Here is a 22858-nt window from a genome sequence, read left to right on the forward strand (position 1 = left end):
CGGGGACGCGGTTTCTAGCCGGATGTATTTTGGGTGGGAACTCGAACATGGCGATCCACTGTAGCAGAACATGCCTACAATATTTGATACATCTGGCCCACGACAATGTTGACTTCAGACTACCGGTATGCATAGACATTATACCAATGTCGTACCTCTCTGTCAAACTGTAAATGTTGTGTTATTTCTCTCCATCTCTAAAGATCTGGGTGTCTCATTATGTCATTTCTCCCATTACATTAGCTTGCTAGGCTAGTACTAGCTGCAAGCTGTCACGTTTGAATTCTATAGAAATGTTCTGATTTTATTTATTGTCCGTCGTAACATTACAGGAGGTTAGGGCGCTGCTGTCCCTCAGGGGCAAACCGTTTGATACAGGTGAAAACTTCAAAGAAAAGGTAAAATAAGTTAGTGTCTATTTTTATTATTAGCCTGATAGCCATACCAATGAAGGCAGGATTTGGCCATTATCAGGTGTCCATGCATAGGCTACTCAACCTAAAATCTGTAATTATTTTCCCCAGTCTCCATTCTGGCGCCTGAATGGCTTGTCAGAGGAAGATGTCAACAGCATCATGGCCAGAACTGTTTGTGCAAAGTAAGTGAGACAGATCAACAGTGGAGTTGCAATGAAAAGTGCTAGAGGGGTACTGCAGCACAGTAAATTGTAATGACCTTTTTGTGGTTATTTGTTTATCACCTAGGTCTGCATTTGAACTGTGGGGTCATGGCAGAACTCACAGTGAACTGAGGACCTCGCTCTTGAAATACCCAACAGAGAACATGGTTTGTGAAAAATTACATTACATCTAAATAGAGGGTAAACTAATCATGTGGAGTAACTAATGTGTGTAACTTTACCCCTCCCAACAGTCACCCTTCCTACAGAAGGACTCAACATACAAAATCAATGTCTACACTTTCAACAAGACTCTAGAGTTTGAAGATAGAATTAAGAAGATAGATGTGAGTATGATACACTTGACTTGGTCCCAGTAATTTGTACTTAAGATTGAACCCAGCAAAGTCGACTTACTCTACCTTTTGTACTGCACTATTGTGTTAAAGGCAGGCACTGCTATGCAGTATGCACCATGACACCTGGACAAGTTACCCTGTGGTCTTCCTCCCCAAGGCAATGGAATATCTCTCCTTTGAGGGAAGGGTCAATCTGAAGAACCCTAAACACATCTTCTGTCTGTTGGAGGACTATGGAACTGACCCTAACAACATCCCAGACGAGCCTCTCTACATCTACTTTGGGAGATGGGTGAGTCAGTGTGTTGTGTGCTCCTTCGTTTCCAAGTCATTATACAAATGAGTAATTACTATAACTCATTAATGTTATTTTCCGCAGTGGTTGTTAACCTTCTTTGGTTCCCAATCACATTTTGATCTGCCCGAAGTATTCCCTCTTGTGAAACTTATCATGAGGCCTATGTCCTTAAGTCTTCCCAAGTCCCCTGTGTATAAGCCAGGTACTAGGTTGAGAATGATAAAGCTAGTCCTATATTTGATCTTGTCTTATCAACTGTATGTTCCTTAGATTGCAGATGGCCAGCGTGAGTTGATTCGCTCTCACAGTGTGAAAAACAGGCACTTCATAGGTAACACCAGTATGGATGCTGGGTTGTCTTTTATCATGGCGAACCACGCCAGGGTCAAAGCTCACGACCTGGTCTACGACCCCTTCGTTGGGACTGGTAAGAGAAAAGTTGCTTTTGGTCTTTGAACTGACACTTGCAGAAATACACTGCGTCTTAGCTGAACCCAAGGCTAGTCTTTGCTTATTGGATATTTTCTCTCTCTCTCAGGTAGCCTCCTGGTTGCATGCTCTCATTTTGGTGCATATGTCTGTGGAACAGATATTGATTACAACACCATCCATGGGATAGGTAAGACTCTAGAAATGGCCTTGTTTATTTTATCTTATTTTGGAACCCAGTTAAATATCTTGTGCGTTGGCAAGTGAGTCAATCCATTTATATGATGAACATTATGTTGATTATGCTCTTTCTATCAATCCATTTATATGATGAACATTATGTTGATTATGCTCTTTCTATCATAATTTAAAATACTGTTGTTTTTTTCTGTGCTCACTTTCATGCTCAAATCCAATTGCATTGTCCGGTAGGCCTAACACTTGATACGTGACATGATTACAACTAGGACCGGGATGATACCAGTATCTCAATATATTTTTTCCATGCCAAAAAATAAAACACGAAGTAGATCAAACTCTTTGGTCCTTTTACACCTGCTGTGTGTAAAATATTGTGTGCTATAGCTTGGAAAATAAATACATGTGACTCTGGATGACAACATAATGTGTCGGTTTCCAACATTTGGGCTGTTTTCCTAATTAAGTTAAATCCGCTTTGTGTTTTGTTTCCTTGCCACGATACTAACGAGTATCGCGATACTGATATCGTCCCGGCCCTAATTACAACCCAGTGCATTGCTATATAATAGTATTTTGGTTTGTTTTTCAGGCAAAGCGAGTCGTAAGAACCAGAAGTGGAGGGGTCCAGATGAGAACATCAGAGCCAACCTGCGTCAGTATGGCTCAGAGAAGCTGTATGTGGACGTCCTGGTGTCTGACGCCTCCAAGCCTATCTGGAGGGACGGAGTGCTCTTTGACGTCATCATCACTGACCGTACATTCTTATCCTAGAGCTCTGTGTTTGGTCCTCCATCCAGTCATTTCTCCTGGACAGTCATGCACGCATGTCCACATTCTTTGGGATTTGTTCAGATTTAAATCTGTTCAAATCTCTTATCTTTCATTTTTGTGTGTGTTTGTTTAATTCTCAGCGCCCTATGGGATTCGGGAGTCAACCAGGAGAACAGGCTCTCAGAAGGACAGTGTAAACAGCGCAAAGCCGTCTGAAGACTAGTACGTCTTCGTATTCCTCTTGAGTCTCAGTGTTGTATATCATGCGTAGTGCTTTGTATATTTTCTCAGTTTTGAAAAATACCTCCTGTAAAACTTGCAAGCAAGCACTAGATACACTAGATATATAAAGTCCTCTCAGATGATGTTAAATCAGTTTATAAAGGCATCTTCACAGCAGTAACAGACTCTTTATCTTTCATCCAGCGTTGGAGACAGCCATGTCCCCGTTTCCATGGCCTACCACCTGAGTGACATCTTCACTGACCTGTTAAACTTCTCAGCTCACCACCTGGTCATCGGGGGGCGGCTAGTGTACTGGCTACCAATCTACAGGCCAGAGTGAGTATTGATGTGTTTGTTTATTTGTCAGGGACCGTTCACAACAACACCAGTATTGCACCAGAGTTATCTACATACAGGTACATGGTTAATATCCATCTGTGGTCCCTGGAAACAGCACTTCTTGTTAAAGCTCTATAGTCTGAATTGGTCATATATTCACATCTGTTGGTGTTGAATGTACTGTATCGTCATGGTGTTTACATGGGTTTGAGCTCACAGATGTATTGTCAACACAGTCTCCCTCTTCTCTATGTGTAAACCAAATAGCACTGTCATCAACTATTGTGATGTCGAAGACATGTTTGTTAAGACCTTATTGCACACAGGGTCAACCTCACTAGTCAGCTGTTTTTCCTGCTGATAGACCCTGTTCTTTTTCCCCTTTCCCCTTTTAGACCACTAGAGGGCAACAGTGACACTGGTGATTTAGCCTACACCCTGATGAAGTGTTGATACTGTACTAGATCTGCTTAACGAAGCATTCTAGTTTAGATTAGGGCTTTTCTCCCTGTACTTCTTCCCCTCATAAGCATCATATTCTCCGTCAGGACCAGGTGTTTATTCCCATCAATAAATCCCATTCTCTTTCCCATAAAGTCTTCAGGCCTGGGGTTAGTGGTGTTCTGGTCAGTGTGCAGGTGTCCTGAGGTATATTGTGTATATTGTTCCATACAGCTGGCTTACTGTGTGGACCACAGACAGGATACAGGCCCCCTGGGACTCCAGGCCACTGATTACAGGGCAGGGTCTGAGCATCAGGAAGATGAGACCAGACCACGCACCACAGCCCTGTGATGTTTCTATTACACACCTCCCGCTCACCTCCAGCAGTTCCCACTGACGGTCTGTGACACACACACTGGAGTTCCCCACACTGACTGGCTGAGACAGGGAAAGGGAGAGAGGGCTACAGCCCTTAGCGCTGGTGGTTAAGAGAGAGGGAGAGAGAGAGTGTGTGTGTTTGTGTCTGTGTGCAACTGTGTGCCTCTGTCTGACTGACTGTGTGCCTGTGCTCTGCTCTGCTCCTCACTCCGGGTGTATAACTACCTAGCAGTTCCTGACCCTGTCTCATTCAGGGCAGAGTGCCAAAATAAACCCATGAGGCCAGACATGCTGATTGGCTGACACCGACCAAACACAGCCTGTCTCCAGGTCCTGATCAGGAGGCTGTCTGGTGGCTATTGGGTTTCTGTCACCCGGCTATGGTGACGGGAGGGAGAGAGGGAGAAAGGCCGTGTGCACCCAGGCCGGGTTGGGCTGGGGTCCTGACAGTGTCAGTCAGGAGTCATGACCTCCAGAATGTAAGGACTGGGTCAGAACAAAAATACCTCTGTGTTGGGCCTGAACTCTGACCCTTCCACTCATCTCCACATTCACTGAGCAAAGAATGGGTGTCTTAGAGAAAGAAAATAGATGGAGAGAAAAGGGAAAGTATGCAGTCTGCCACACTACCACTTTGTAACTAGAGAGGTTATGAACAAGATAATTAGGGGATGCTAATAAGACAAGGCATGTGGGTTATTGGTAGAGGTGGGAATTCGGCTGAGAGAATGTTGTTGCACAAATTTGGTTAGTAACACTGTTGAAACATTAACAGTAGATGTCTAAGCTGATTAGATTTAGGTGGCCTAAGTCTGTCCTGAGATATACACGCCTCACAGGTCCTCAAATGGCAGCTTCATTAAATAGTACCCGCAAAACACCAGTCTCAACGTCTACAGTGAAGAGGCGACTCCGGGATGCTGACCTAGGCAGAGTTGCAAAGAAAAAGCCATATCTCAAACTGGGCAATAAAAAGAAAAGATTAAGATGGGCAAAAGAACACAGACACTGGACTTTTTCTTTGCAACTCTGCCTAGGTCAGCATCCCGGAGGCGCCTCTTCACTGTTGGCGTTGAGACTGGTGTTTTGCGTGTACTATTTAATGAAGCTGCCAGTTGAGGACCTGTGAGGCGTCTGTTTCTCAAACTAGACACTCTAATGTATTTGTCCTCTTGCTCAGTTGTGCACCGGGGCCTCCCACTCCTCTTTCTATTCTGTTTAGAGCCAGTTTGCGCTGTTCTGTGCAGGGAGTAGTACACAGCGTTGTACAAGATCTTCAGTTTCTTGGCAATTTCTCGCATGGAATAGCCTTCATTTCTCAGAACAAGAATAGACTGATGAGTTTCAGAAGAAAGTTATTTGTTTCTGTCCATTTTGAGCCTGTAATTGAACCCACAATTGCTGATGCTCCAGATACTCAACTAGTCTCAAGAAGGCCAGTTTTATTGCTTCTTTAATCAGCACAACAGTTTTCAGCTGTGCTAACATAATTGCAAAAGGGTTTTCTAATGATCAATTAGCCTTTTAAAATGATAAACTTGGATTAGCAAACACAACGTGCCATTGGAACACAGGACTGATGGTTGCTGATAATGGGCCTCTGTACGCCTATGTAGATATTCCATTAAAAATCAGCCATTTCCAGCTACAATTGCCATTTACAACATTAACAATGTCTACACTGTATTTCTGATCAATTTGATGTTATTTTAATGGGAAAAAATGGCTTTTCTTTTCGAAAACAAAGACATTTCTAAGTGACCCCAAACTTTTCAACGGTAGTATGTGTATATGTATATATATATATGTGTATATATATCTATCTCAGCAAAAAAAGAAACATAATCTCACTGTCAACTGCGTTTATTTTCAGCAAACTTAACATGTAAATATTTGTATGAACATAACAAGATTCAACAACTGAGACATAAACTGAACAAGTTCCACAGACATGTGACTAACAGATTTGAATAATGTGTCCCTGAACAAAGGTGGGGTCAAAATCAAAAGTAACAGTCAGTATCTGGTGTGGCCACCAGCTGCATTAAGTACTGCAGTGCATCTCCTCCTCATGGACTGCACCAGATTTGCCAGTTCTTGATGTGAGATGTTACCCCACTCTTCCACCAAGGCACCTGCAAGTTCCCGGACATTTCTGGGGGGAATGGCCCTAGCCCTCACCCTCCGATCCAACAGGTCCCAGACGTGCTCAATGAGATTGAGATCCGGGCTCTTCGCTGGCCATGGCAGAACACTGACATTCCTGTCTTGCAGGAAATCATGCACAGAACGAGCAGTATGGCTGGTGGCATTGTCATGCTGGAGGATGAGCCTGCAGGAAGGGTTCCACATGAGGGAGGAGGATGTATTTCCTGTAATGCACAGCTTTGAGATTGCCTGCAATGACAACAAGCTCAGTCCGATGATGCTGTGACACACCGCCCCAGACCATGACGGACCGTCCACCTCCAAATAGATCCCGCTCCAGAGTACAGGCCTCGGTGTAACGCTCATTCCTTCGACCATAAACGCGAATCCGACCATCACACCTGGTGAGACAAAACCGCGACTCGTCAGTGAAGAGCACTTTTTGCCAGTCCTGTCTGGTCCAGCGACGGTGGGTTTGTGCCCATAGGCGACGTTGTTGCCGGTGATGTCTGGTGAGGACCTGCCTTACAACAGGCCTACAAGCCCTCAGTCCAGCCTCTCTCAGCCAATTGCGGACAGTTTGAGCACTGATGGAGGGATTGTGCATTCCTGGTGTAACTCTGGCAGTTGTTGCAATCCTGTACTTGTCCCACAGGTGTGATGTTCAGATGTACCGATCCTGTGCAGGTGTTGTTACACGTGGTCTGCCACTGCGAGGACGATCAGCTGTCCGTCCTGTCTCCCTGTTGCGCTGTCTTAGGTGTCTCACAGTACGGACATTGCAAATGATTGCCCTGGCCACATATGCAGTCCTCATGCCTCCTTGCAGCATGCCTAAGGCACGTTCACGCAAATGAGCAGGGACCCTGGGCATCTTTCTTTTGGTGTTTTTCTGAGTCATTAGAATTGCCTCTTTAGTGTCCTAAGTTTTCATAACTGTGACCTTAATTGCCTACCGTCTGTAAACTGTTAGTGTCTTAACGACCATTCCACAGGTGCATGTTCATTAATTGTTTATGGTTCATTGAACAAGCATGGGAAACAGTGTTTTAAAGTTATTTAGATTTACACAAATTATCTTTGAAAGACACGGTCCTGAAAAAGGGACGTTTCTTTTTTTTTGCTGAGTGAGGGAAAAAAGTATTTTATCCCCTGCTGATTTTGTACGTTTGCCCACTGACAAAGACATGATCAGTCTATAATTCTAATGGTAGGTTTATTTGAACAGTGAGAGACAGAATAACAACAAAAAAATCCTGAAAAACGCATGTCAGAAATGTTATAAATTGATTTGCATTTTAATGAGGGAAATAAGTATTTGACCCCTCTGCAAAACATGACTTTGGACTTGGTGGCAAAACCCTTGTTGAAAATCACAGAGGTCAGACGTTTCTTGTAGTTGGCCACCAGGTTTGCACACATCTCAGGAGGGATTTTGTTCCACTCCTCTTTGCAGATCTTCTCCAAGTCATTAAGGTTTCGAGGCTGAGGTTTGGCAACTCGAACCTTCAGCTCCCTCCACAGATTTTCTATGGGATTAAGGTCTGGAGACTGGCTAGGCCACTCCAGGACCTTAATGTGCTTCTTCTTGAGCCACTCCTTTGTTGCCTTGGCCATGTGTATTGGGTCATTGTCATGCTGGAATACCCATCCACGACCCATTTTCAATGCCCTAGCTGTGGGAAGGAGGTTCTCACCCAAGATTTGACGATACATTGCCCCGTCCATCGTCCCTTTGATGCGGGGAAGTTGTCCTGTCCCCTTAGCAGAAAAACACCCCCAAAGCATAATGTTTCCACCTCCATGTTTGACGGTGGGGATGGTGTTCTTGGGGTCATAGGCAGCATTCCTCCTCCTCCAAACACGGCGAGTTGAGTTGATGCCAAATAGCTCGATTTTGGTCTCATCTGACCACAACACTTTCATTCAGATGTTCATTGGCAAACTTCAGACGGGCATGTTTATGTGCTTTCTTGAGCAGGGGGACCTTGCGGGCGCTGCAGGATTTCAGTCCTTCACGGCGTAGTGTGTTACCAATTGTTTTCTTGGTGACTATGGTCCCAGCTGCCTTGAGATCATTGACAAAATCCTCCCGTGTAGTTCTGTGCTGATTCCTCACCGTTCTCATGATCATTGCAACTCCACGAGGTGAGATCTTGCATGGAGCCCCAGGCCGAGGGAGATTGACAGTTATTTTGTGTTTCTTCCATTTGCGAATAATCGCACCAACTGTTGTCACCTTCTCACCAAGCTGCTTGGCGATGGTCTTGTAGCCCATTCCAGCCTTGTGTAGGTCTACAATCTTGTTCCTGACATCCTTGTAGAGCTGTTTGGTCTTGGCCATGGTGGAGAGTTTGGAATCTGATTGATTGATTGCTTCTGTGGCCAGGTGTCTTTTATACAGGTAACAAGCTGAGATTAGGAGCACTCCCTTGGAGCCAGAAATCTTTCTGATTTAGAGAGGGTCAAATACTTATTTCCCTCACTGTATATATACTACCAGTCAAAAGTTTGGACACACCTACTTATTCAATGGTTATTCTTAATTGTTTCTATTTTTTACATTGTAGAATAATAGTGAAAACTATGAAATAACACATATGGAATCATGTAGTAACCAGAGATTCTTCAAATAGCCACCCTTTGCCTTGATGACAGCTGTGCACACTCTTGGCATTCTCTCAACCAGCTTCATGAGGTAGTCACCTGGAAAGCATTTCAATTAACAGGTGTTCTTATTTCTTTCCTTCTTAATGTGTTTGAGCCAATCAGTTGTGTTGTGACAAGGTAAGGGGGGTATACAGAAGATAGCCCTATTTGGTAAAAGACCAAGTCCATATTATGGCAAGAACAGCTCAAATAAGCAAAGAGAAACGACAGTCCATCATTACTTTAAGACATGAAGGTCAGTCAATACGGAACATTTCAAGAACTTTTAAAGTTTCTTCAAGTGCAGTCACAAAAACCATCAAGCGCTATGATGAAACTGGCTCTCATGAGGACCGCCACAGGAATGGAAGACCCAGAGTTATCTCTGCTGCAGAAGATAAGTTCATTAGAGTTACCAGCCTCAGAAATTGCAGCCCAAATAAATGGTTCACAGGGTTCAAGTAACAGACACATCTCAACATCAACTGTTCAGAGGATACAGTGTGAATCAGGCCTTCATGGTCAAGTTGCTGCAAAGAAACCACTACTAAAGGACACCAATAAGAAGAAAATACTTGCTTGGGCCAAGAAACACGAGCAATGGACATTAGACAGGTGGAAATTTGTCCTTTGGTCTGGAGTCCAAATTTGAGAATTTTGGTTCCAACCGCCATGTCTTTGTGAGACATGGAGTGTGTGAACGGATTATCTCCGCATATGTATTTCCCACCATAAAGCATGGAGGAGGTGGTGTTATGGTGTGGGGGTGCTTTGCTGGTGACACTGTCTGTGATTTTATTTAGAATTCAAGGCACACTTAACCAGCATGGCTACCACAGCATTCTGCAGCGATACGCCATCCCATCTGGTTTGGGCTTAGTGGGACTATCATTTGTTTTTCAACAGGACAATGACCCAACACACCTCCAGGGTGTATAAGGTCTATTTTACCAAGAAGGAAAGTGATGGAGTGCTGCATCAGATTACCTGGCCTCCACAATCCCCCGACCTCAACCCAATTGAGATGGTTTGGGATGAGTCGGACCGCAGAGTGAAGGAAAAGCAGCCAATAAGTGCTCAGCATATGTGGGAACTCCTTCAAGACTGTTGGAAAAGCATTCAAGGTGAAGCTGGTTGAGAGAATGCCAAGAGTGTGCAAACCTGTCATCAAGGCAAAGGGTGGCTATTTGAAGAATCTCAAATAAAAAATATATTTTGATTTGTTTAACACTTTTTTTGGTTACTACATGATTCCATATGCGTTATCTGGACCCTTTCTTTCTAAAACTAGCAGCCGAAATTGTCGCAACCCGTATTACTAGTCTGTTCAACCTCTCTTTCATAACGTCTGAGATCCCCAGAGATTGGAAAGCTGCCGCGGTCATCCCCCTCTTCAAAGGGGGTGACACTCTAGATCCAAACTGCTACAGACCTATATCCATCCTGCCCTGCCTTTCGAAAGTATTTGAAAGCCAAGTTAACAAACTGATCACCGACCATTTCGAATACCACCGTACCTTCTCCGCTATGCAATCCGGTTTCCGAGCTGGTCATGGGTGCACTTCAGCCACACTCAAGGTCCTAAACGATATTATAACCGCGATTGATAATAGACAGTACTGTGCAGCCGTCTTCATCGACCTGGCCAAGGCTTTCGACTCTGTCAACCACCGCATTCTTATTGGCAGACTAAATAGCCTTGGTTTCTCAAATGACTGCCTCGCCTGGTTCACCAACTACTTCTCAGATAGAGTTCAGTGTGTCAAATCGGAGGGCCTGTTGTCTGGACCTATGGCAGTCTCTATGGGGGTGCCACAGGGTTCAGTTATTGGGCCGACACTTTTCTCCGTGTATATCAATGATGTCGCTCTTGCTGCTGGTGACTCTCAGATCCACCTCTACGCAGACGACACCATTTTGTATACATCTGGCCCTTCATTGGACACTGTGTTAACAAACCTCCAAACGAGCTTCAATGCCATACAACACTCCTTCAGTAGCCTCCAACTGCTCTTAAACACTAGTAAAACTAAATGCATGCTTTTCAATCGAACGCTGCTGGCACCCGCCCACCCGACTAGAATCACCACTCTCGACGGGTCTGACCTAGAGTATGTGGACAACTACAAATACCTAGGTGTCTGGTTAGACTGTAAACTCTCCTTCCAGACTCACATTAAGAATCTCCAATCCAAAGTTAAATCTAGAATCGGCTTCCTATTTCGCAACAAAGCCTCCTTCACTCATGCTGCCAAACATGCCCTCGTAAAACGGACTATCCTACCGATCCTTGACTTCGGCGATGTCATTTACAAAATAGCCTCCAACACTCTACTCAGCAAACTGGATGTAGTCTATCACAGTGCCATCCGTTTTGTCTCCAAAGCCCCATACACTACCCACCACTGTGACCTGTACGCTCTTGTTGGCTGGTCCTCACTACATGTTCGTCGTCAAACCCACTGGCTCCAGGCCATCTATAAATCACTGCTAGGCAAATCCCCGCCTTATCTTAGCTCATTGGTCACCATAGCAGCACCCACCCGTAGTCTGCGCTCCAGCAGGTATATCTCACTGGTCATTCCCAAAGCCAACACCTCCTTTGGCCGCCATTCCTTCCAGTTCTCTGCTGCCAATGACTGGAACGAATTGCAAAAATCTCTGAAGCTGGAGACTCTTATCTCCCTCACTAACTTTAAGCATCAGTTGTCAGAGCACCTTACCGATCACTGCACCTGTACACAGCCCATCTGAAATTAGCCCACCCAACTACCTCATCCCTATATTGTTATTTATTTTGCTCTTTTGCACCCCAGTATCTCTATTTGCACATAATCTCTTGCACATCTAGCATTCCAGTGTTAATACTATTGTAATTATTTTGCACTATAGCCTATTTATTGCTTTACCTCCATAACTTGCTACATTTGCACCACTGTATATATATTTTCTGTTGTATTTTTGACTTTATGTTTTTTTACCCCATATGTAACTCTGTGTTGTTTTTATCGCACTGCTTTGCTTTATCTTGGCCAGGTCGCAGTTGTAAATGAGAACTTGTTCTCAACTGGCTTACCTGGTTAAATAAAGGTGAAATAAATAAAATAAAAAAATAAAATAAAAAAATTGATACTTTTCTACTTCACTATTATTCTACAATGTAAAAAAATAAAGAAAAACCCTTGAATTAGTAGGTGTGTCCAAACTTTTGACTGGTAGTGTGTATGTATGTGTGTGTGTATATATATACACTGTTACTGCGGTGGACCTGTGAGATAGAACAGGGTGACTAAATGGTCCAAGGGGACAGGACTGTGTAGCAACATGCTTGTTTGTAAACACTGGTGTCACAAAGGGGGGTTGCAGTGCAGCTGCTGTAGGAAAAAACGATTTGTTGTGCTGTTTTGGGCTGGGGTCGGAACAGACGTTGGCCGATACCGGGTCCCCTAACACTGGTCACAGGCCTGGGCGATGAGGTCCCCCAAGCCAATTAAAACATTTCCGCCGTCGTCATGACGAGCACCACCTTGCACCATGCCTCAGCTGCCTTTCAGTGTTTCAATTAACTATGTGGCTTCTCAAGCTCATTAGTCTCTCTCTCTCTCTGTCTTTCTTTCTTCCTCCCGCCCGTGATGCTGTGTTTATTTTTGAACTAGTGTGTGGTCGGTTGTTTATGTTTGAACTAGTGTGTGGTCGGTTGTTTATGTTTGAACTAGTGTGTGGTCGGTTGTTTATGTTTGAACTAGTGTGTGGTCGGTTGTTTATGTTTGAACTAGTGTGTGGTCGGTTGTTTATGTTTGAACTAGTGTGTGGTCGGTTGTTTATGTTTGAACTAGTGTGTGGTCGGTTGTTTATGTTTGAACTAGTGTGTGGTCGGTTGCCATTTCCTCTCTGCTGCAGTGCCTTGGCAGGAAACAGACCCATTATCTCTGAGGCTAAAGCATAGAGATAGATAGAGGACTCATCTTTATATCTGTGCTATTATAGCATCTGTGACAGAATGGGCAGCACCATTGAGGCTACAACCCATAGGAATCCCCACCGAGTTGACTACTTTAAAATGGAGGAAGCATGGTGGAAGCCCTCAATGGCGCTGCCCATGCTAAAACGGCCTTTTGGTTTCTATCATTTCTATGGCCTAAAGTCATCAGCCAGACAGCACTAATGAAGCAGAGTGCAAAGCTAACCGGAAGCTGATGTGGTTTGAACCCCCATGGTGGGTTTAAGGGATCATCGACTTCCTTTAGTCTACAACACTCATGCTGCTGCCTGACTGAGAGACAGGTCCTTGTGCTTAATGCTGGTGTTTATCTGACCTACAGTATACCATCAGGACTCTACAGTGCGACCATTTTACTCGCATATGCGCCTAAATATTTTGCTGTGCGACCTGTATTTTTTTATTAGGAGCCCCAGAGCACCTAGAAAAACGTCACCCAGATGATAATTGTAGCAATCATTACTTCACTGTGCGGCAGCCCCTGAGTGCCATGGAGAAGACACTGAGCGCAGAATCATGACCGTCATGCTTGCACCATTACTACAAAGAAAACGACTTGTTACGTCAAAAAATATTTCATTGTGCTCCTAAATTTCTTTGTGTGCTCCTACATTTTTCAACTTAGGCGCACATGTGCTCCTTGTAATTAAAGGTCAGCGTTGAGCCCTGACCAGGAAATAAAGGTGGAAGACATGGGCTGGTCTACTGCGCCTCAGCCTTTTGGGCTTAAATGACCTTACCCCCAGTCTGCCTGCGTATCACATGAGGTTGGTGGCACCTTAATTGGGGAGGACGGGCTTGTGGTAATGGCTGGAGCAGAATTATTTGAATCGTATCAAATACATCAAACACATGGTTTCCATGTATTTGATGCCATTCCATTTGCTCCGTTCCGGGCATTATTATGAGCCGTCCAACCCTCAGCAGCCTCCTGTGTTGCTTATGTAACATCTGCACAGAGGTTTCAACTCTATATTTGTCTGAGAGGATGGAAAGAGCTGTATTGAAAGTGAAAGGCCCAGCCCCACCCGTCTTCAAATGAAACGGCCAATGTGGCAGGTCCAGCTACTCAGTAATAAGAGGTGATTGGCAGGTAGAATTAACGCCGACTTTGGTCATGGTGCTGACCGAAGTGCACGCACACACACACCACAACACATTAGAGGCTTGTATTTCACAGTGGCCATGGCAACCCAGGAGACGAACAGTAGGGTGAAAATCTGGCCCAACGTCAGTGTGGTGCTTGTAGGAGAAAGTGCTACATATGCAAACAAACACTCTCGTAATCTACCTGTACTCATAATAACGGCTACACTGCAGTCATCCATTTAGTTGCTTACTGTTAGAATTGCAGGTCCTGATCGTAATCTCTCAGAACCAGCTATTCTGTAAACACTGGCGAGAATCTCACAACATTAGGAACCACCCGTGTCCTTGGTTCTCCTGTTTGACGTCAATACTATTCATAATAATAATGTGATTAATACATGCTACTGAACGCAAGTGCCTGGAGAATACAGGCCTGTAGTGTGTGTGTGTGTGTGTGTGTGTTAGCTCTGTGACCAAAGCGAGGCCTAGTGGACTTTTTAGAGATCCATCACTCCACTCCATCCAATAAATTGAACAGAGTCATCATTATCATCAGATGGGCTTCACTTACGTCCTTCCCTCTGTCTAGTGCATATAAATGAACTAAACCAAACATTTGCTGTGTTACATTCTACCGCCCATGAAGTGTTAACTAAGGTATAGTGTAATGTGTTACATTCTACCGCCCATGAAGTGTTAACTAAGGTATAGTGTAATGTGCTACAGTCTACCGCCCATGAAGTGTTAACTAAGGTATAGTGTAATGTGTTACAGTCTACCGCCCATAATGGGTTAACTAAGGTATAGTGTAATGTGCTACAGTCTACCACCCATAAAGGGTTAACTAAGGTATAGTGTAATGTGTTACAGTCTACCACCCATAAACGGTTAACTAAGATATAGTGTAATGTGTTACAGTCTACCACCCATAAAGGGTTAGCTAAGGTATAGTGCATGGCCTTTGTACTTATTCATAAAATTAATAAAGTCCCCTTGATATGGAGTTTCCTCCGGTTCTCATACATTTGTTTTGCATTTCCATTTCCATTCCCTGCACCACACTCACACCCAGCAGCATCCACTAGTCACAAACAAAATAAGAATACACTTCAATAAAACTTTGCTCTACTGACTAACATCAGTAACCTAACCAGACTATCATATCATATGGAGCAGTACGTCCTTACTCTACTGAGGCTTTGCTTACAGTTGCTTTCTCTGAGCAGGCCCTGATATCCTAATGCCAAGGGCACATCTTATCTTTAACTTGAACCAAAACACCAGATGTGCTCTGGAGGGAGATGCTACAAGCTATTTAGGTCAGAGGCATTGTGCTGTTTTATTTGTTTGTTTTTTAAGCTACTTTTGCTGCTTGCTTGAGTGATTTGAAATGTCAGGGAGTTCCATGCTATCATGGCTACATACAGTTTATTACTGTGCGTTGCCTTGAATTCATTTTGGCTTAAGGGACTATGAAGAGACCTTTAGTTGTATGCCTTGTGGAATATGAATGTCTGTCAGAGCTGTATGTTAGTTGATTGAATAGACAGTTTGTCTGGATCACTTCTAATTTTTTTCCCAATCTCCCCAGCAAACGGGGCATCCTAAGGATGTCCAGGGGACCATGACACAACCTCCAGACATTCCCGAGAATGTCCTAAGGACTCATTGTAGTTTGCAGGGTCTCCTCTACATTGAGCCAGGAAAAGTCAACATACATTTTGTTGACATTAGCTCTCTTGGAACATTGCAGGGCAGCTGTAGCTATACAATGTCTTTTATCTTTAGCACCTGACCACATTACCGGGCAGTAGTCAAGATAGGATAAAACTAGAGCCTGTAGGACTTGTTTGGTCAGTTGTGGTGTTAAGAATGCTGAGCATCTCCTTATCACAGACAGGCCTCTCCCCATCTTGACAACAATTGAATCAATATGCCTTGACCATGACAATGTCTATCTGGCCTACAGTATACCATGCAATAAAGGTAGGTGGGCTAATCTACTGCACCTCAGTTTATAGGGCTTAAATGGTGTCTAACCTGACCCCCAATCTGCCTGCCTATGTAACATCTGCACAGAGGTTTCAACTCTATATTTGTCTGAGAAGATGGGAAAAGCTGTATTGAACGTGAAAGGCCCAGCCCCACCCCTACCCGTCTTTAAATGAAACGGCCCATGTGGCAGGTCCAGCTACCCAGTAATCAGAAGTGATTGGGGCTAGAATGAACGCCTCGCTTTGATCACAGTGCACACACACACACACACACACACACACTAGGCACTTGCGTTCAGTAGCATGTATTAATCACATTATTATTATGAATAGTATTGACGTCAAACGGGAGAACCAAGGACACGGATGGTTTCTAATGTTGTGAGATTCTCGCTAGTGTTTACAGAACAACTGGTTCTGAGAGATTACGATCAGGACCTGCAGTTGTAACAGTAAGCAACCGTAACAAAATGGATGACTGCAGTGTAGCCATATGAGTACATGTTGTATGGATTGCTAAGGCATAAGAATATGAAAGTGTGTATTCTTAATTGATGTAGTTCTGTACCTGTCGATTAATGTTATGTATTATGTCATTTGATGTCGTTCTGTCCTTCAGCTGTAACGCTCTATTAATGTCATGTGTTGTGTATATTAATGTCATGTGACCCCAGGAAGAGTAGCTACAGCCTTTGTTCTAGCTAATGGGGATCCTAATAAATACAGTACCTTGCCCTGGACAGCTTTAGCTGAGATGCTTGGCCGACATGTGCACGCGCGCACACACACACACACACACACAGAGCTCTCCTGACAAGACTACATTTTCCCGATATCTTTAATCTAGTTCACCTTTTTCACAGTGGCTTTTATCCACTTCAGTCAGATCATGACATGGTCAGTAAAGGCCTGGAGCTGAGAGAGAGCACGCTTAGAGTTGAGAGCGGGAAAGAGGATAGAGTGAGTGAGTGAGAGGGAAGGAGAGAGCTGATCTGGGTTGTTTAACAGAGAGAGAGCTGACCTGGCCTGGATGTAGTGTAGTTTTGAGGGGATTACATGGAGGCTAAGCCTGGTCTACTCTGCAGGTGAGTGTATGATGAGATGCAGATATTGTGGTTTGGAGGATGATTTGGACCCATCAACCCTTTAGACTTATTGGTTCATGCTGTACAGTACAAGACTAGCTGTTTGAAAATGTCCTCAACCATGATGATTCACCAGTAGTGTGTTTGTGTGTCGTGACTCGTGTATGTGTGTGTTTGTAGGTACTGTGACGAGATGGTGCCCCTGAACCCCTGTCTCAGACTGGTCAGTAACTGTGAACAGACCCTTTCCAGCCACACCTCCAGACGTCTCATCACCATGGAGAAGATCAAGGAACCAGAGGTGGGTGTCTGTCTGTCCTTCCATCTGTGTGTGTGTGTATGCTTTTCCTTTTGTACTTGTCTACCCTGTGTGTGTGCATCTGGTCTGTGTGTGTGAATCTGGTCTGTGTGTGTGCATCTGGTCTGTGTGTGTGCATCTGGTCTGTGTGTCTGTGCTGTTATGAGCATGTGTATGCATTTGAGTGGAATGTCACCAATTTTGAAAAGGTAGATGGATCCCTTTGTGAATATGATTGCAACACCATATAATTGTTGCTCTGGTGTGCTTACTATTAATTACATACATGTATGTACAGAGTAAAGTACCCGTGTGTGCCACTGAATATGTTTGTGCCGTGTTTGTATGTACGAGCATGCACATATGTGTACTATGAGTGTTGTCTGTGTGTGTTCTTTAAACGTACACACGCGCAATATGACACAGTTACAGTTAAAGGGGATGTCGATGGTGCTTCCCTCGAGGTCTGCAGTAAACCTCAGCATCTGGCTATGATTGGCTTGTTTTATATACTGCACTTAAATGACTTAATCACACATTTTATGGAAAATAACCCATCTTTGGATTTGACAACCTCTTCACTTCCAAACCCCAAATTGTTCCCATAAAGGCAAGCCCTGCGCCAATCACTGCGTGTACACCCACACACACACACACACACACTGGCATCTGTCTCTGACTCCCAGTGCCCCAAACCTGGAACATATATCTCATAGCATGCTACTATATATAGATAAACAGTTCCTTCAGAAAGTATTCATACCACTTGACTTATTACAGCCTGAATTCAAAATGGATTAAATAGATTTTTCTTCTCAACCATCTACATAAATATCTAATTTACATAAGTATTCACACCTGTTTGCAATGACACTCCAAATTGAGCTCAGGTGCATCCAATTTCCTTTGATCATCCTTGAAATGTCACTACAACCTGTGGCCAATTAAATTGTTTGGACATGATTTAGAAAGAAACACACCTGTTTATATAAGGTCCCACAGTTGACGGTGCATGTTAGAGCAGAAACTATACCATATAGTCCAAGGAACTGTCCGTAGATCTCCGAGATGAGGCATATACCTGGGGAAGGGTATAAAACTATTTCTAGAGTGTTGAAAGTTTCCAAGAGCACAGTGGTCTCCATCATTGGGAAATTGAAAAAATATGGAACTACCCAGACTCTGCCTAGAGCTGGCCGTCTGACCAAACTGAGCAACCGGGCAAGAAATACCTTGGTCAGGGAGGTGACCAAGAACCCAATGACTACTCTGACCGAACTACAGAGTTCCTTGGCTAAGATGGCAGAACATGCCAGAAGGACAACAGTCTCTACAGCACTTTAACAAGCTGGTCTTTATGGGAGAGTGGCCAGATGGAAGCCACTTCTGAGAAAATGGCACATGACCGCACGCCTGGAGTTTGCAAAAAGGCACGTGAAATACTGAGCGCATAAGGCAAAAGATTCAGTGGTCTGATGAGACAAGAATTGAACTCTTTGGCCTGAATGCAAAGCGCTATGTCTGGAGAAAACCAGGCACAGCTCATCACCCGTCTAACACCACCCCTACCATGCTATGGGGATGCTTTTCAGCGGCAGGGACTGTGAGACAGGTAAGGATAGAGGGAACAATGAATGGTGCCAAATACAGGCAAATCCTTGATGAAAACGTGCAAATGTGCAAACGACCTTAAACTGGGGCGAAGATGTACGTTCCAACAGGACAGTGACCCCAAGCATACAGCTAAAGCAATGCTTCAGAACAAGTCCTTGAGTGGCCCAGCCAAATCCCAGACTTGAATCCCATTGAAAATCTGTGGAAAGACACATCTAACTTAACAGAGCTTGAGAAAATCTTCAACAAAGAAAATCCCCAAATCCAAATGTGTAAAGCTGATGCAGACATACCCAAGACGACTCAAAGCTGCAATCGCCGCCAAAGGTGCTTCTACAAAGTATTGACTCAGGGGTGTGAATGATTATGTAAATGAGATATTTCTGTATTTCATTTTCAATAAATTAGCAACATTTTCTAAAAACATGTTTTCACTTTGTCATTATGGGGTATTGTGTGTATGATGGGTCAGAAAAATAAATCCGGCTGTAACACAACAAAATGTGGAATAAGTCAAGGGGTATGAATACTTTCTGAAGGTGCTGTATACAGTGGGGTCTGAAATTATTAACACCCTTGATAAAGATGAGCAATAATGACTGTATAAAATAAATTATTCAAATACTGAGCTATATTGTATGCAAAAAAATTAAATAAAGGAAATTATATTATTTTATACTAGTGCATGCAATTGCTGAGAGAAATAGATTTTGTTTAACAAGTTAGAGGATCAAAGATCATACCCCAAATACATGCTAACCTCCCATTATATTAGTAATGGTGAGAGGTTAGCATGTCTTGGGGGTATGGTCTTTGACCCTCTAACTTTCTCACTCATCATTATTCACAATTCATTCAGGATTATCCGTAATCATGGTAGCATCCACATTGTTGTAGAAGTGTTTAGAAACATATTCTATTCTTATTTACAATAAGTGACTCTAAAAAGACACAATATATTATTTACTATTCATTTCTATTGTGCACAAAATAATCTGAAAAAACCAAAACTAACTGCAAATGCATCTAACAAGTTTGTAGAGTATTTGAATTATTTATTTTATACAGTCATTATTTTTTATCAAGGGTGTCAATTTCGGACCCCACTGTTTATCACATTTCCATAGTCTCCTCCTGGCAGGCTGTATCCAGCAGTGCTGCTCAACCCAGTCTTTTCAAAGGCTTCTGCTTCAGAGGCTGAAGTGGTAAGAATCAAATCAAGATCTCCCCGTCCTCCATATGTTGTGATTTGATCTTGGCTCAAATTTCAGTCTAAAACTGAAATGGCTATTTATGCAATCAGAGGTAAGGATTCGGAGTAGCTAGAAAGCTAGAGAATGTAAGCTACCATTAATATTGAGATCAAATCAATGTTTATTGGTCGCATACACAGTTTAGCAGATGTTATAGCGGGTGCATCGAAATGCTTATGTTACTAGCGCCTAACAATTCAGTACAATGTCAAACAAGTACACAAATAATTAAAATGTACATGCTGTTTCTCTCTCAGGCTGATACAGAGAGACTCATCCATGCTTTTATTACAAGCAGGTTTGACTACTGTAATGCTCCTCTGACCAGACGAAGAGCACACATTACACCGGTTTTAAATTCTCTGTACTGGCTGCCTGTGAGTTTTAGAATAAATACTAAGATTATTCTATTGGTTCTTAAATCAATTCATGATTGTGCACCCCAATTCATGTCAGACATGCTTTTTAGTTATGTACCCAGTAGGTCCCTCAGGTCCTCTGGCGCTGGCCTTTTAACTGTCCCAAAGCTTAGGACCAAGACTATGCCCCCAGCCTCTGGAATAGCCTGCCAGAGCAACCCAAATAGCACTGTAACAGTGATCCAAATGTAATCTATATGTATATACACCGGAACAATTTACACAAGATGTACTAAGAATGATATGTACAACAGTAGATATATTAGTGAGCTATGTCAATAATCCAGGATTTTAATAAATATGCTGTGTGTATAAACAGAGTAACTAAATACAAAGTACAGTAGTATAATTATTAGAATGAGCTATGTCAGGAATACAGTATTTTAAATACTCAGTGTGAAATGGGAAGTGTTCAATGTCTATGACATGGGACAGCAGCGTTGGGTGTGTGTGAGAGTTTGCTGTGTCAGTTTGTGTGAATTTAACTGCTTCCATTCAAACGTGATGGTTATTTTTAACTCATACCACAGAGCACTTTGAAGTTATTAAGTTAGTTGATGTGCTTTCCTATTCTGTGTTGAATGGTTTGGTGTATGGTAGTGTTGGGAAATGTTCAGACTTGAGACAGGTGTGTGAGCTCTCGGCCTATCAATGCCTACCAGGTAGAAAAGATAACCTGGAAAACTTTGACCCTCTGTGGTTATTGAATAGCCCTGCTCTATGGTACCTAAGGAAGTATTAGGAGCTTCATATCTGGGGATGCTCTAAAGCTCTTGGATGTGGTGGAGACTGAAGGAAACCATCTCTAGGTCCAGGACAGGTTGCCTGGCAGCGGTAACCAGGGCCGACAGAGAGAGGTGGTGTTGACGAATGGCAGGCCGGCGGTGGAGTCATCCCTTCTAGCTCTCTGCATCCCGACACCTCGTTACTCCTCATCCCTCTCTCCATCCCTCCCGCTCCATCCAACTGTCCGTCCGCCCCGACACTTTCTTGCCTGCTGGCCTGCCAAACACTGCCTAACTAGCTGGCCAAAGCCCCAACCCAGGAAAATATGATGAACTTAACACTCTGTTAACGTTTATTATTGTTACACTGAGCTTGTGATGGCAAGGAGGTATACAAGGTGATAATTTTATCCTGTGGTTGTTTGGTTAGTTTAATGGGATACCTGGCAGAGGTCTGATATCATCTGGTTTCTTTCTTCCTTCGCCTGTGTTCAAAGGCATTTTTATTACGTTTACTTAACCGATGTTGCAGGTGAATTGGTTCCACTTTGTGAAGGCAAACCCTCACACTATTTTCTCGCAAATTTAAGAGGTATAATTGTGCTAAGAAAACTTTCTGTCGTTGGTATATGGAGCTGAATTGTCTTTTCTCTCTCTGTAGGAGACCGATGCGCTGGCCCACCTGTCAGACCCTCACTTTAGCCCGTACCAAGGCCACAACGCCTTCAGGGAAAAGTACTTCAGCGGCATCAGCAAGAGGACATTGACAGGAAAGGAGGAGACCAACAAGATGGCCGCCAACGGTGGGGAGTGATGTAAGGATCACAGGAAGGCCCAATCCCAAATGGACCCCTAAGCCAGTATGCAATTGTGGAGAGGATTTGACAGGTGCAATCAATATGGTAGTAACTCCACCTTGTTTGATAGGCTAGGTGGAAGTTTCACCATATTGCATATGCAAATCAAATCCTCACAGATCTGCACAAGTGCATTAGGTGAAGGTTCTAGGGGTACATTTGGGATTGGGCCGATACCTGCCTATGGTTTACAATGGACTCCATGGGGACATAGGGCTCCTTGTTTTAAATGTCTCATTTTCTATTCAAATATGTTTTTTTTATTGTTTGATGTTTATTGCCCTTTGTGTAATGAGTGTGAATTGTGAACGAATAAACACCATATTCAAAGATGTTTTATTTATTTATTGGATGCAGGAGATCGAAGGGCTCTCAATGTTCTACATCTTTCTGTGTTATTTTTAGTCTTATCCCAGCAACCACATTATCAGATTTTATCCAAGAGGGCCCTAAGTGTCCAGAGAAAACTGGCAGCTGTATCCATGTACCAGAGTGCATTTAGATACGTTTGGCAGTATCCCTGCAAGATTCCAGATGAGACAAGGGACGAACTTGTTTCACACAAGTCATTTCTCAAGCTTTTATATCCAGACATTATAAGAAACTAACGGTTCCTTATTGTGAAGACACTCAGAATAACAGTTTCTGAAGTGCTAGCCATGGT

The 22858-nt window shown here is 43.4% G+C and overlaps 1 protein-coding gene across 1 annotated transcript; it reads left to right on the forward strand.

The window, feature by feature from the left end:
• LOC311117182 (tRNA (guanine(10)-N(2))-methyltransferase homolog) lies at nt 1-22521 on the forward strand. The gene is made up of 13 exons (XM_084157494.1): nt 1-125; nt 333-398; nt 525-598; nt 705-786; nt 874-966; nt 1136-1270; nt 1547-1703; nt 1815-1895; nt 2496-2660; nt 2818-2899; nt 3104-3238; nt 17209-17329; nt 21999-22521. Exons 1-13 carry the CDS (start codon nt 48-50, stop codon nt 22149-22151), a joined length of 1422 nt encoding a protein of 473 aa, XP_084013620.1. The 5' UTR covers nt 1-47; the 3' UTR covers nt 22152-22521.
• The last annotated feature ends 337 nt before the right edge of the window (nt 22522-22858 follow it).

Source organism: Coregonus lavaretus, assembly GCF_964263955.1.
Source record: "Coregonus lavaretus genome assembly, chromosome: 3".
NCBI classification, from domain to species: domain Eukaryota; kingdom Metazoa; phylum Chordata; class Actinopteri; order Salmoniformes; family Salmonidae; genus Coregonus; species Coregonus lavaretus.

Bases quoted from the DNA above. Each gene is read 5' to 3' on its own strand.
- LOC311117182 (XM_084157494.1), top strand. From the start codon at position 48: ATGGCGATCCACTGTAGCAGAACATGCCTACAATATTTGATACATCTG. The intron at 599-704 runs GTAAGTGAGACA...TTTATCACCTAG, and splicing joins GCCAGAACTGTTTGTGCAAA to GTCTGCATTTGAACTGTGGG. The intron at 2,900-3,103 runs GTACGTCTTCGT...TCTTTCATCCAG, and splicing joins GCAAAGCCGTCTGAAGACTA to CGTTGGAGACAGCCATGTCC.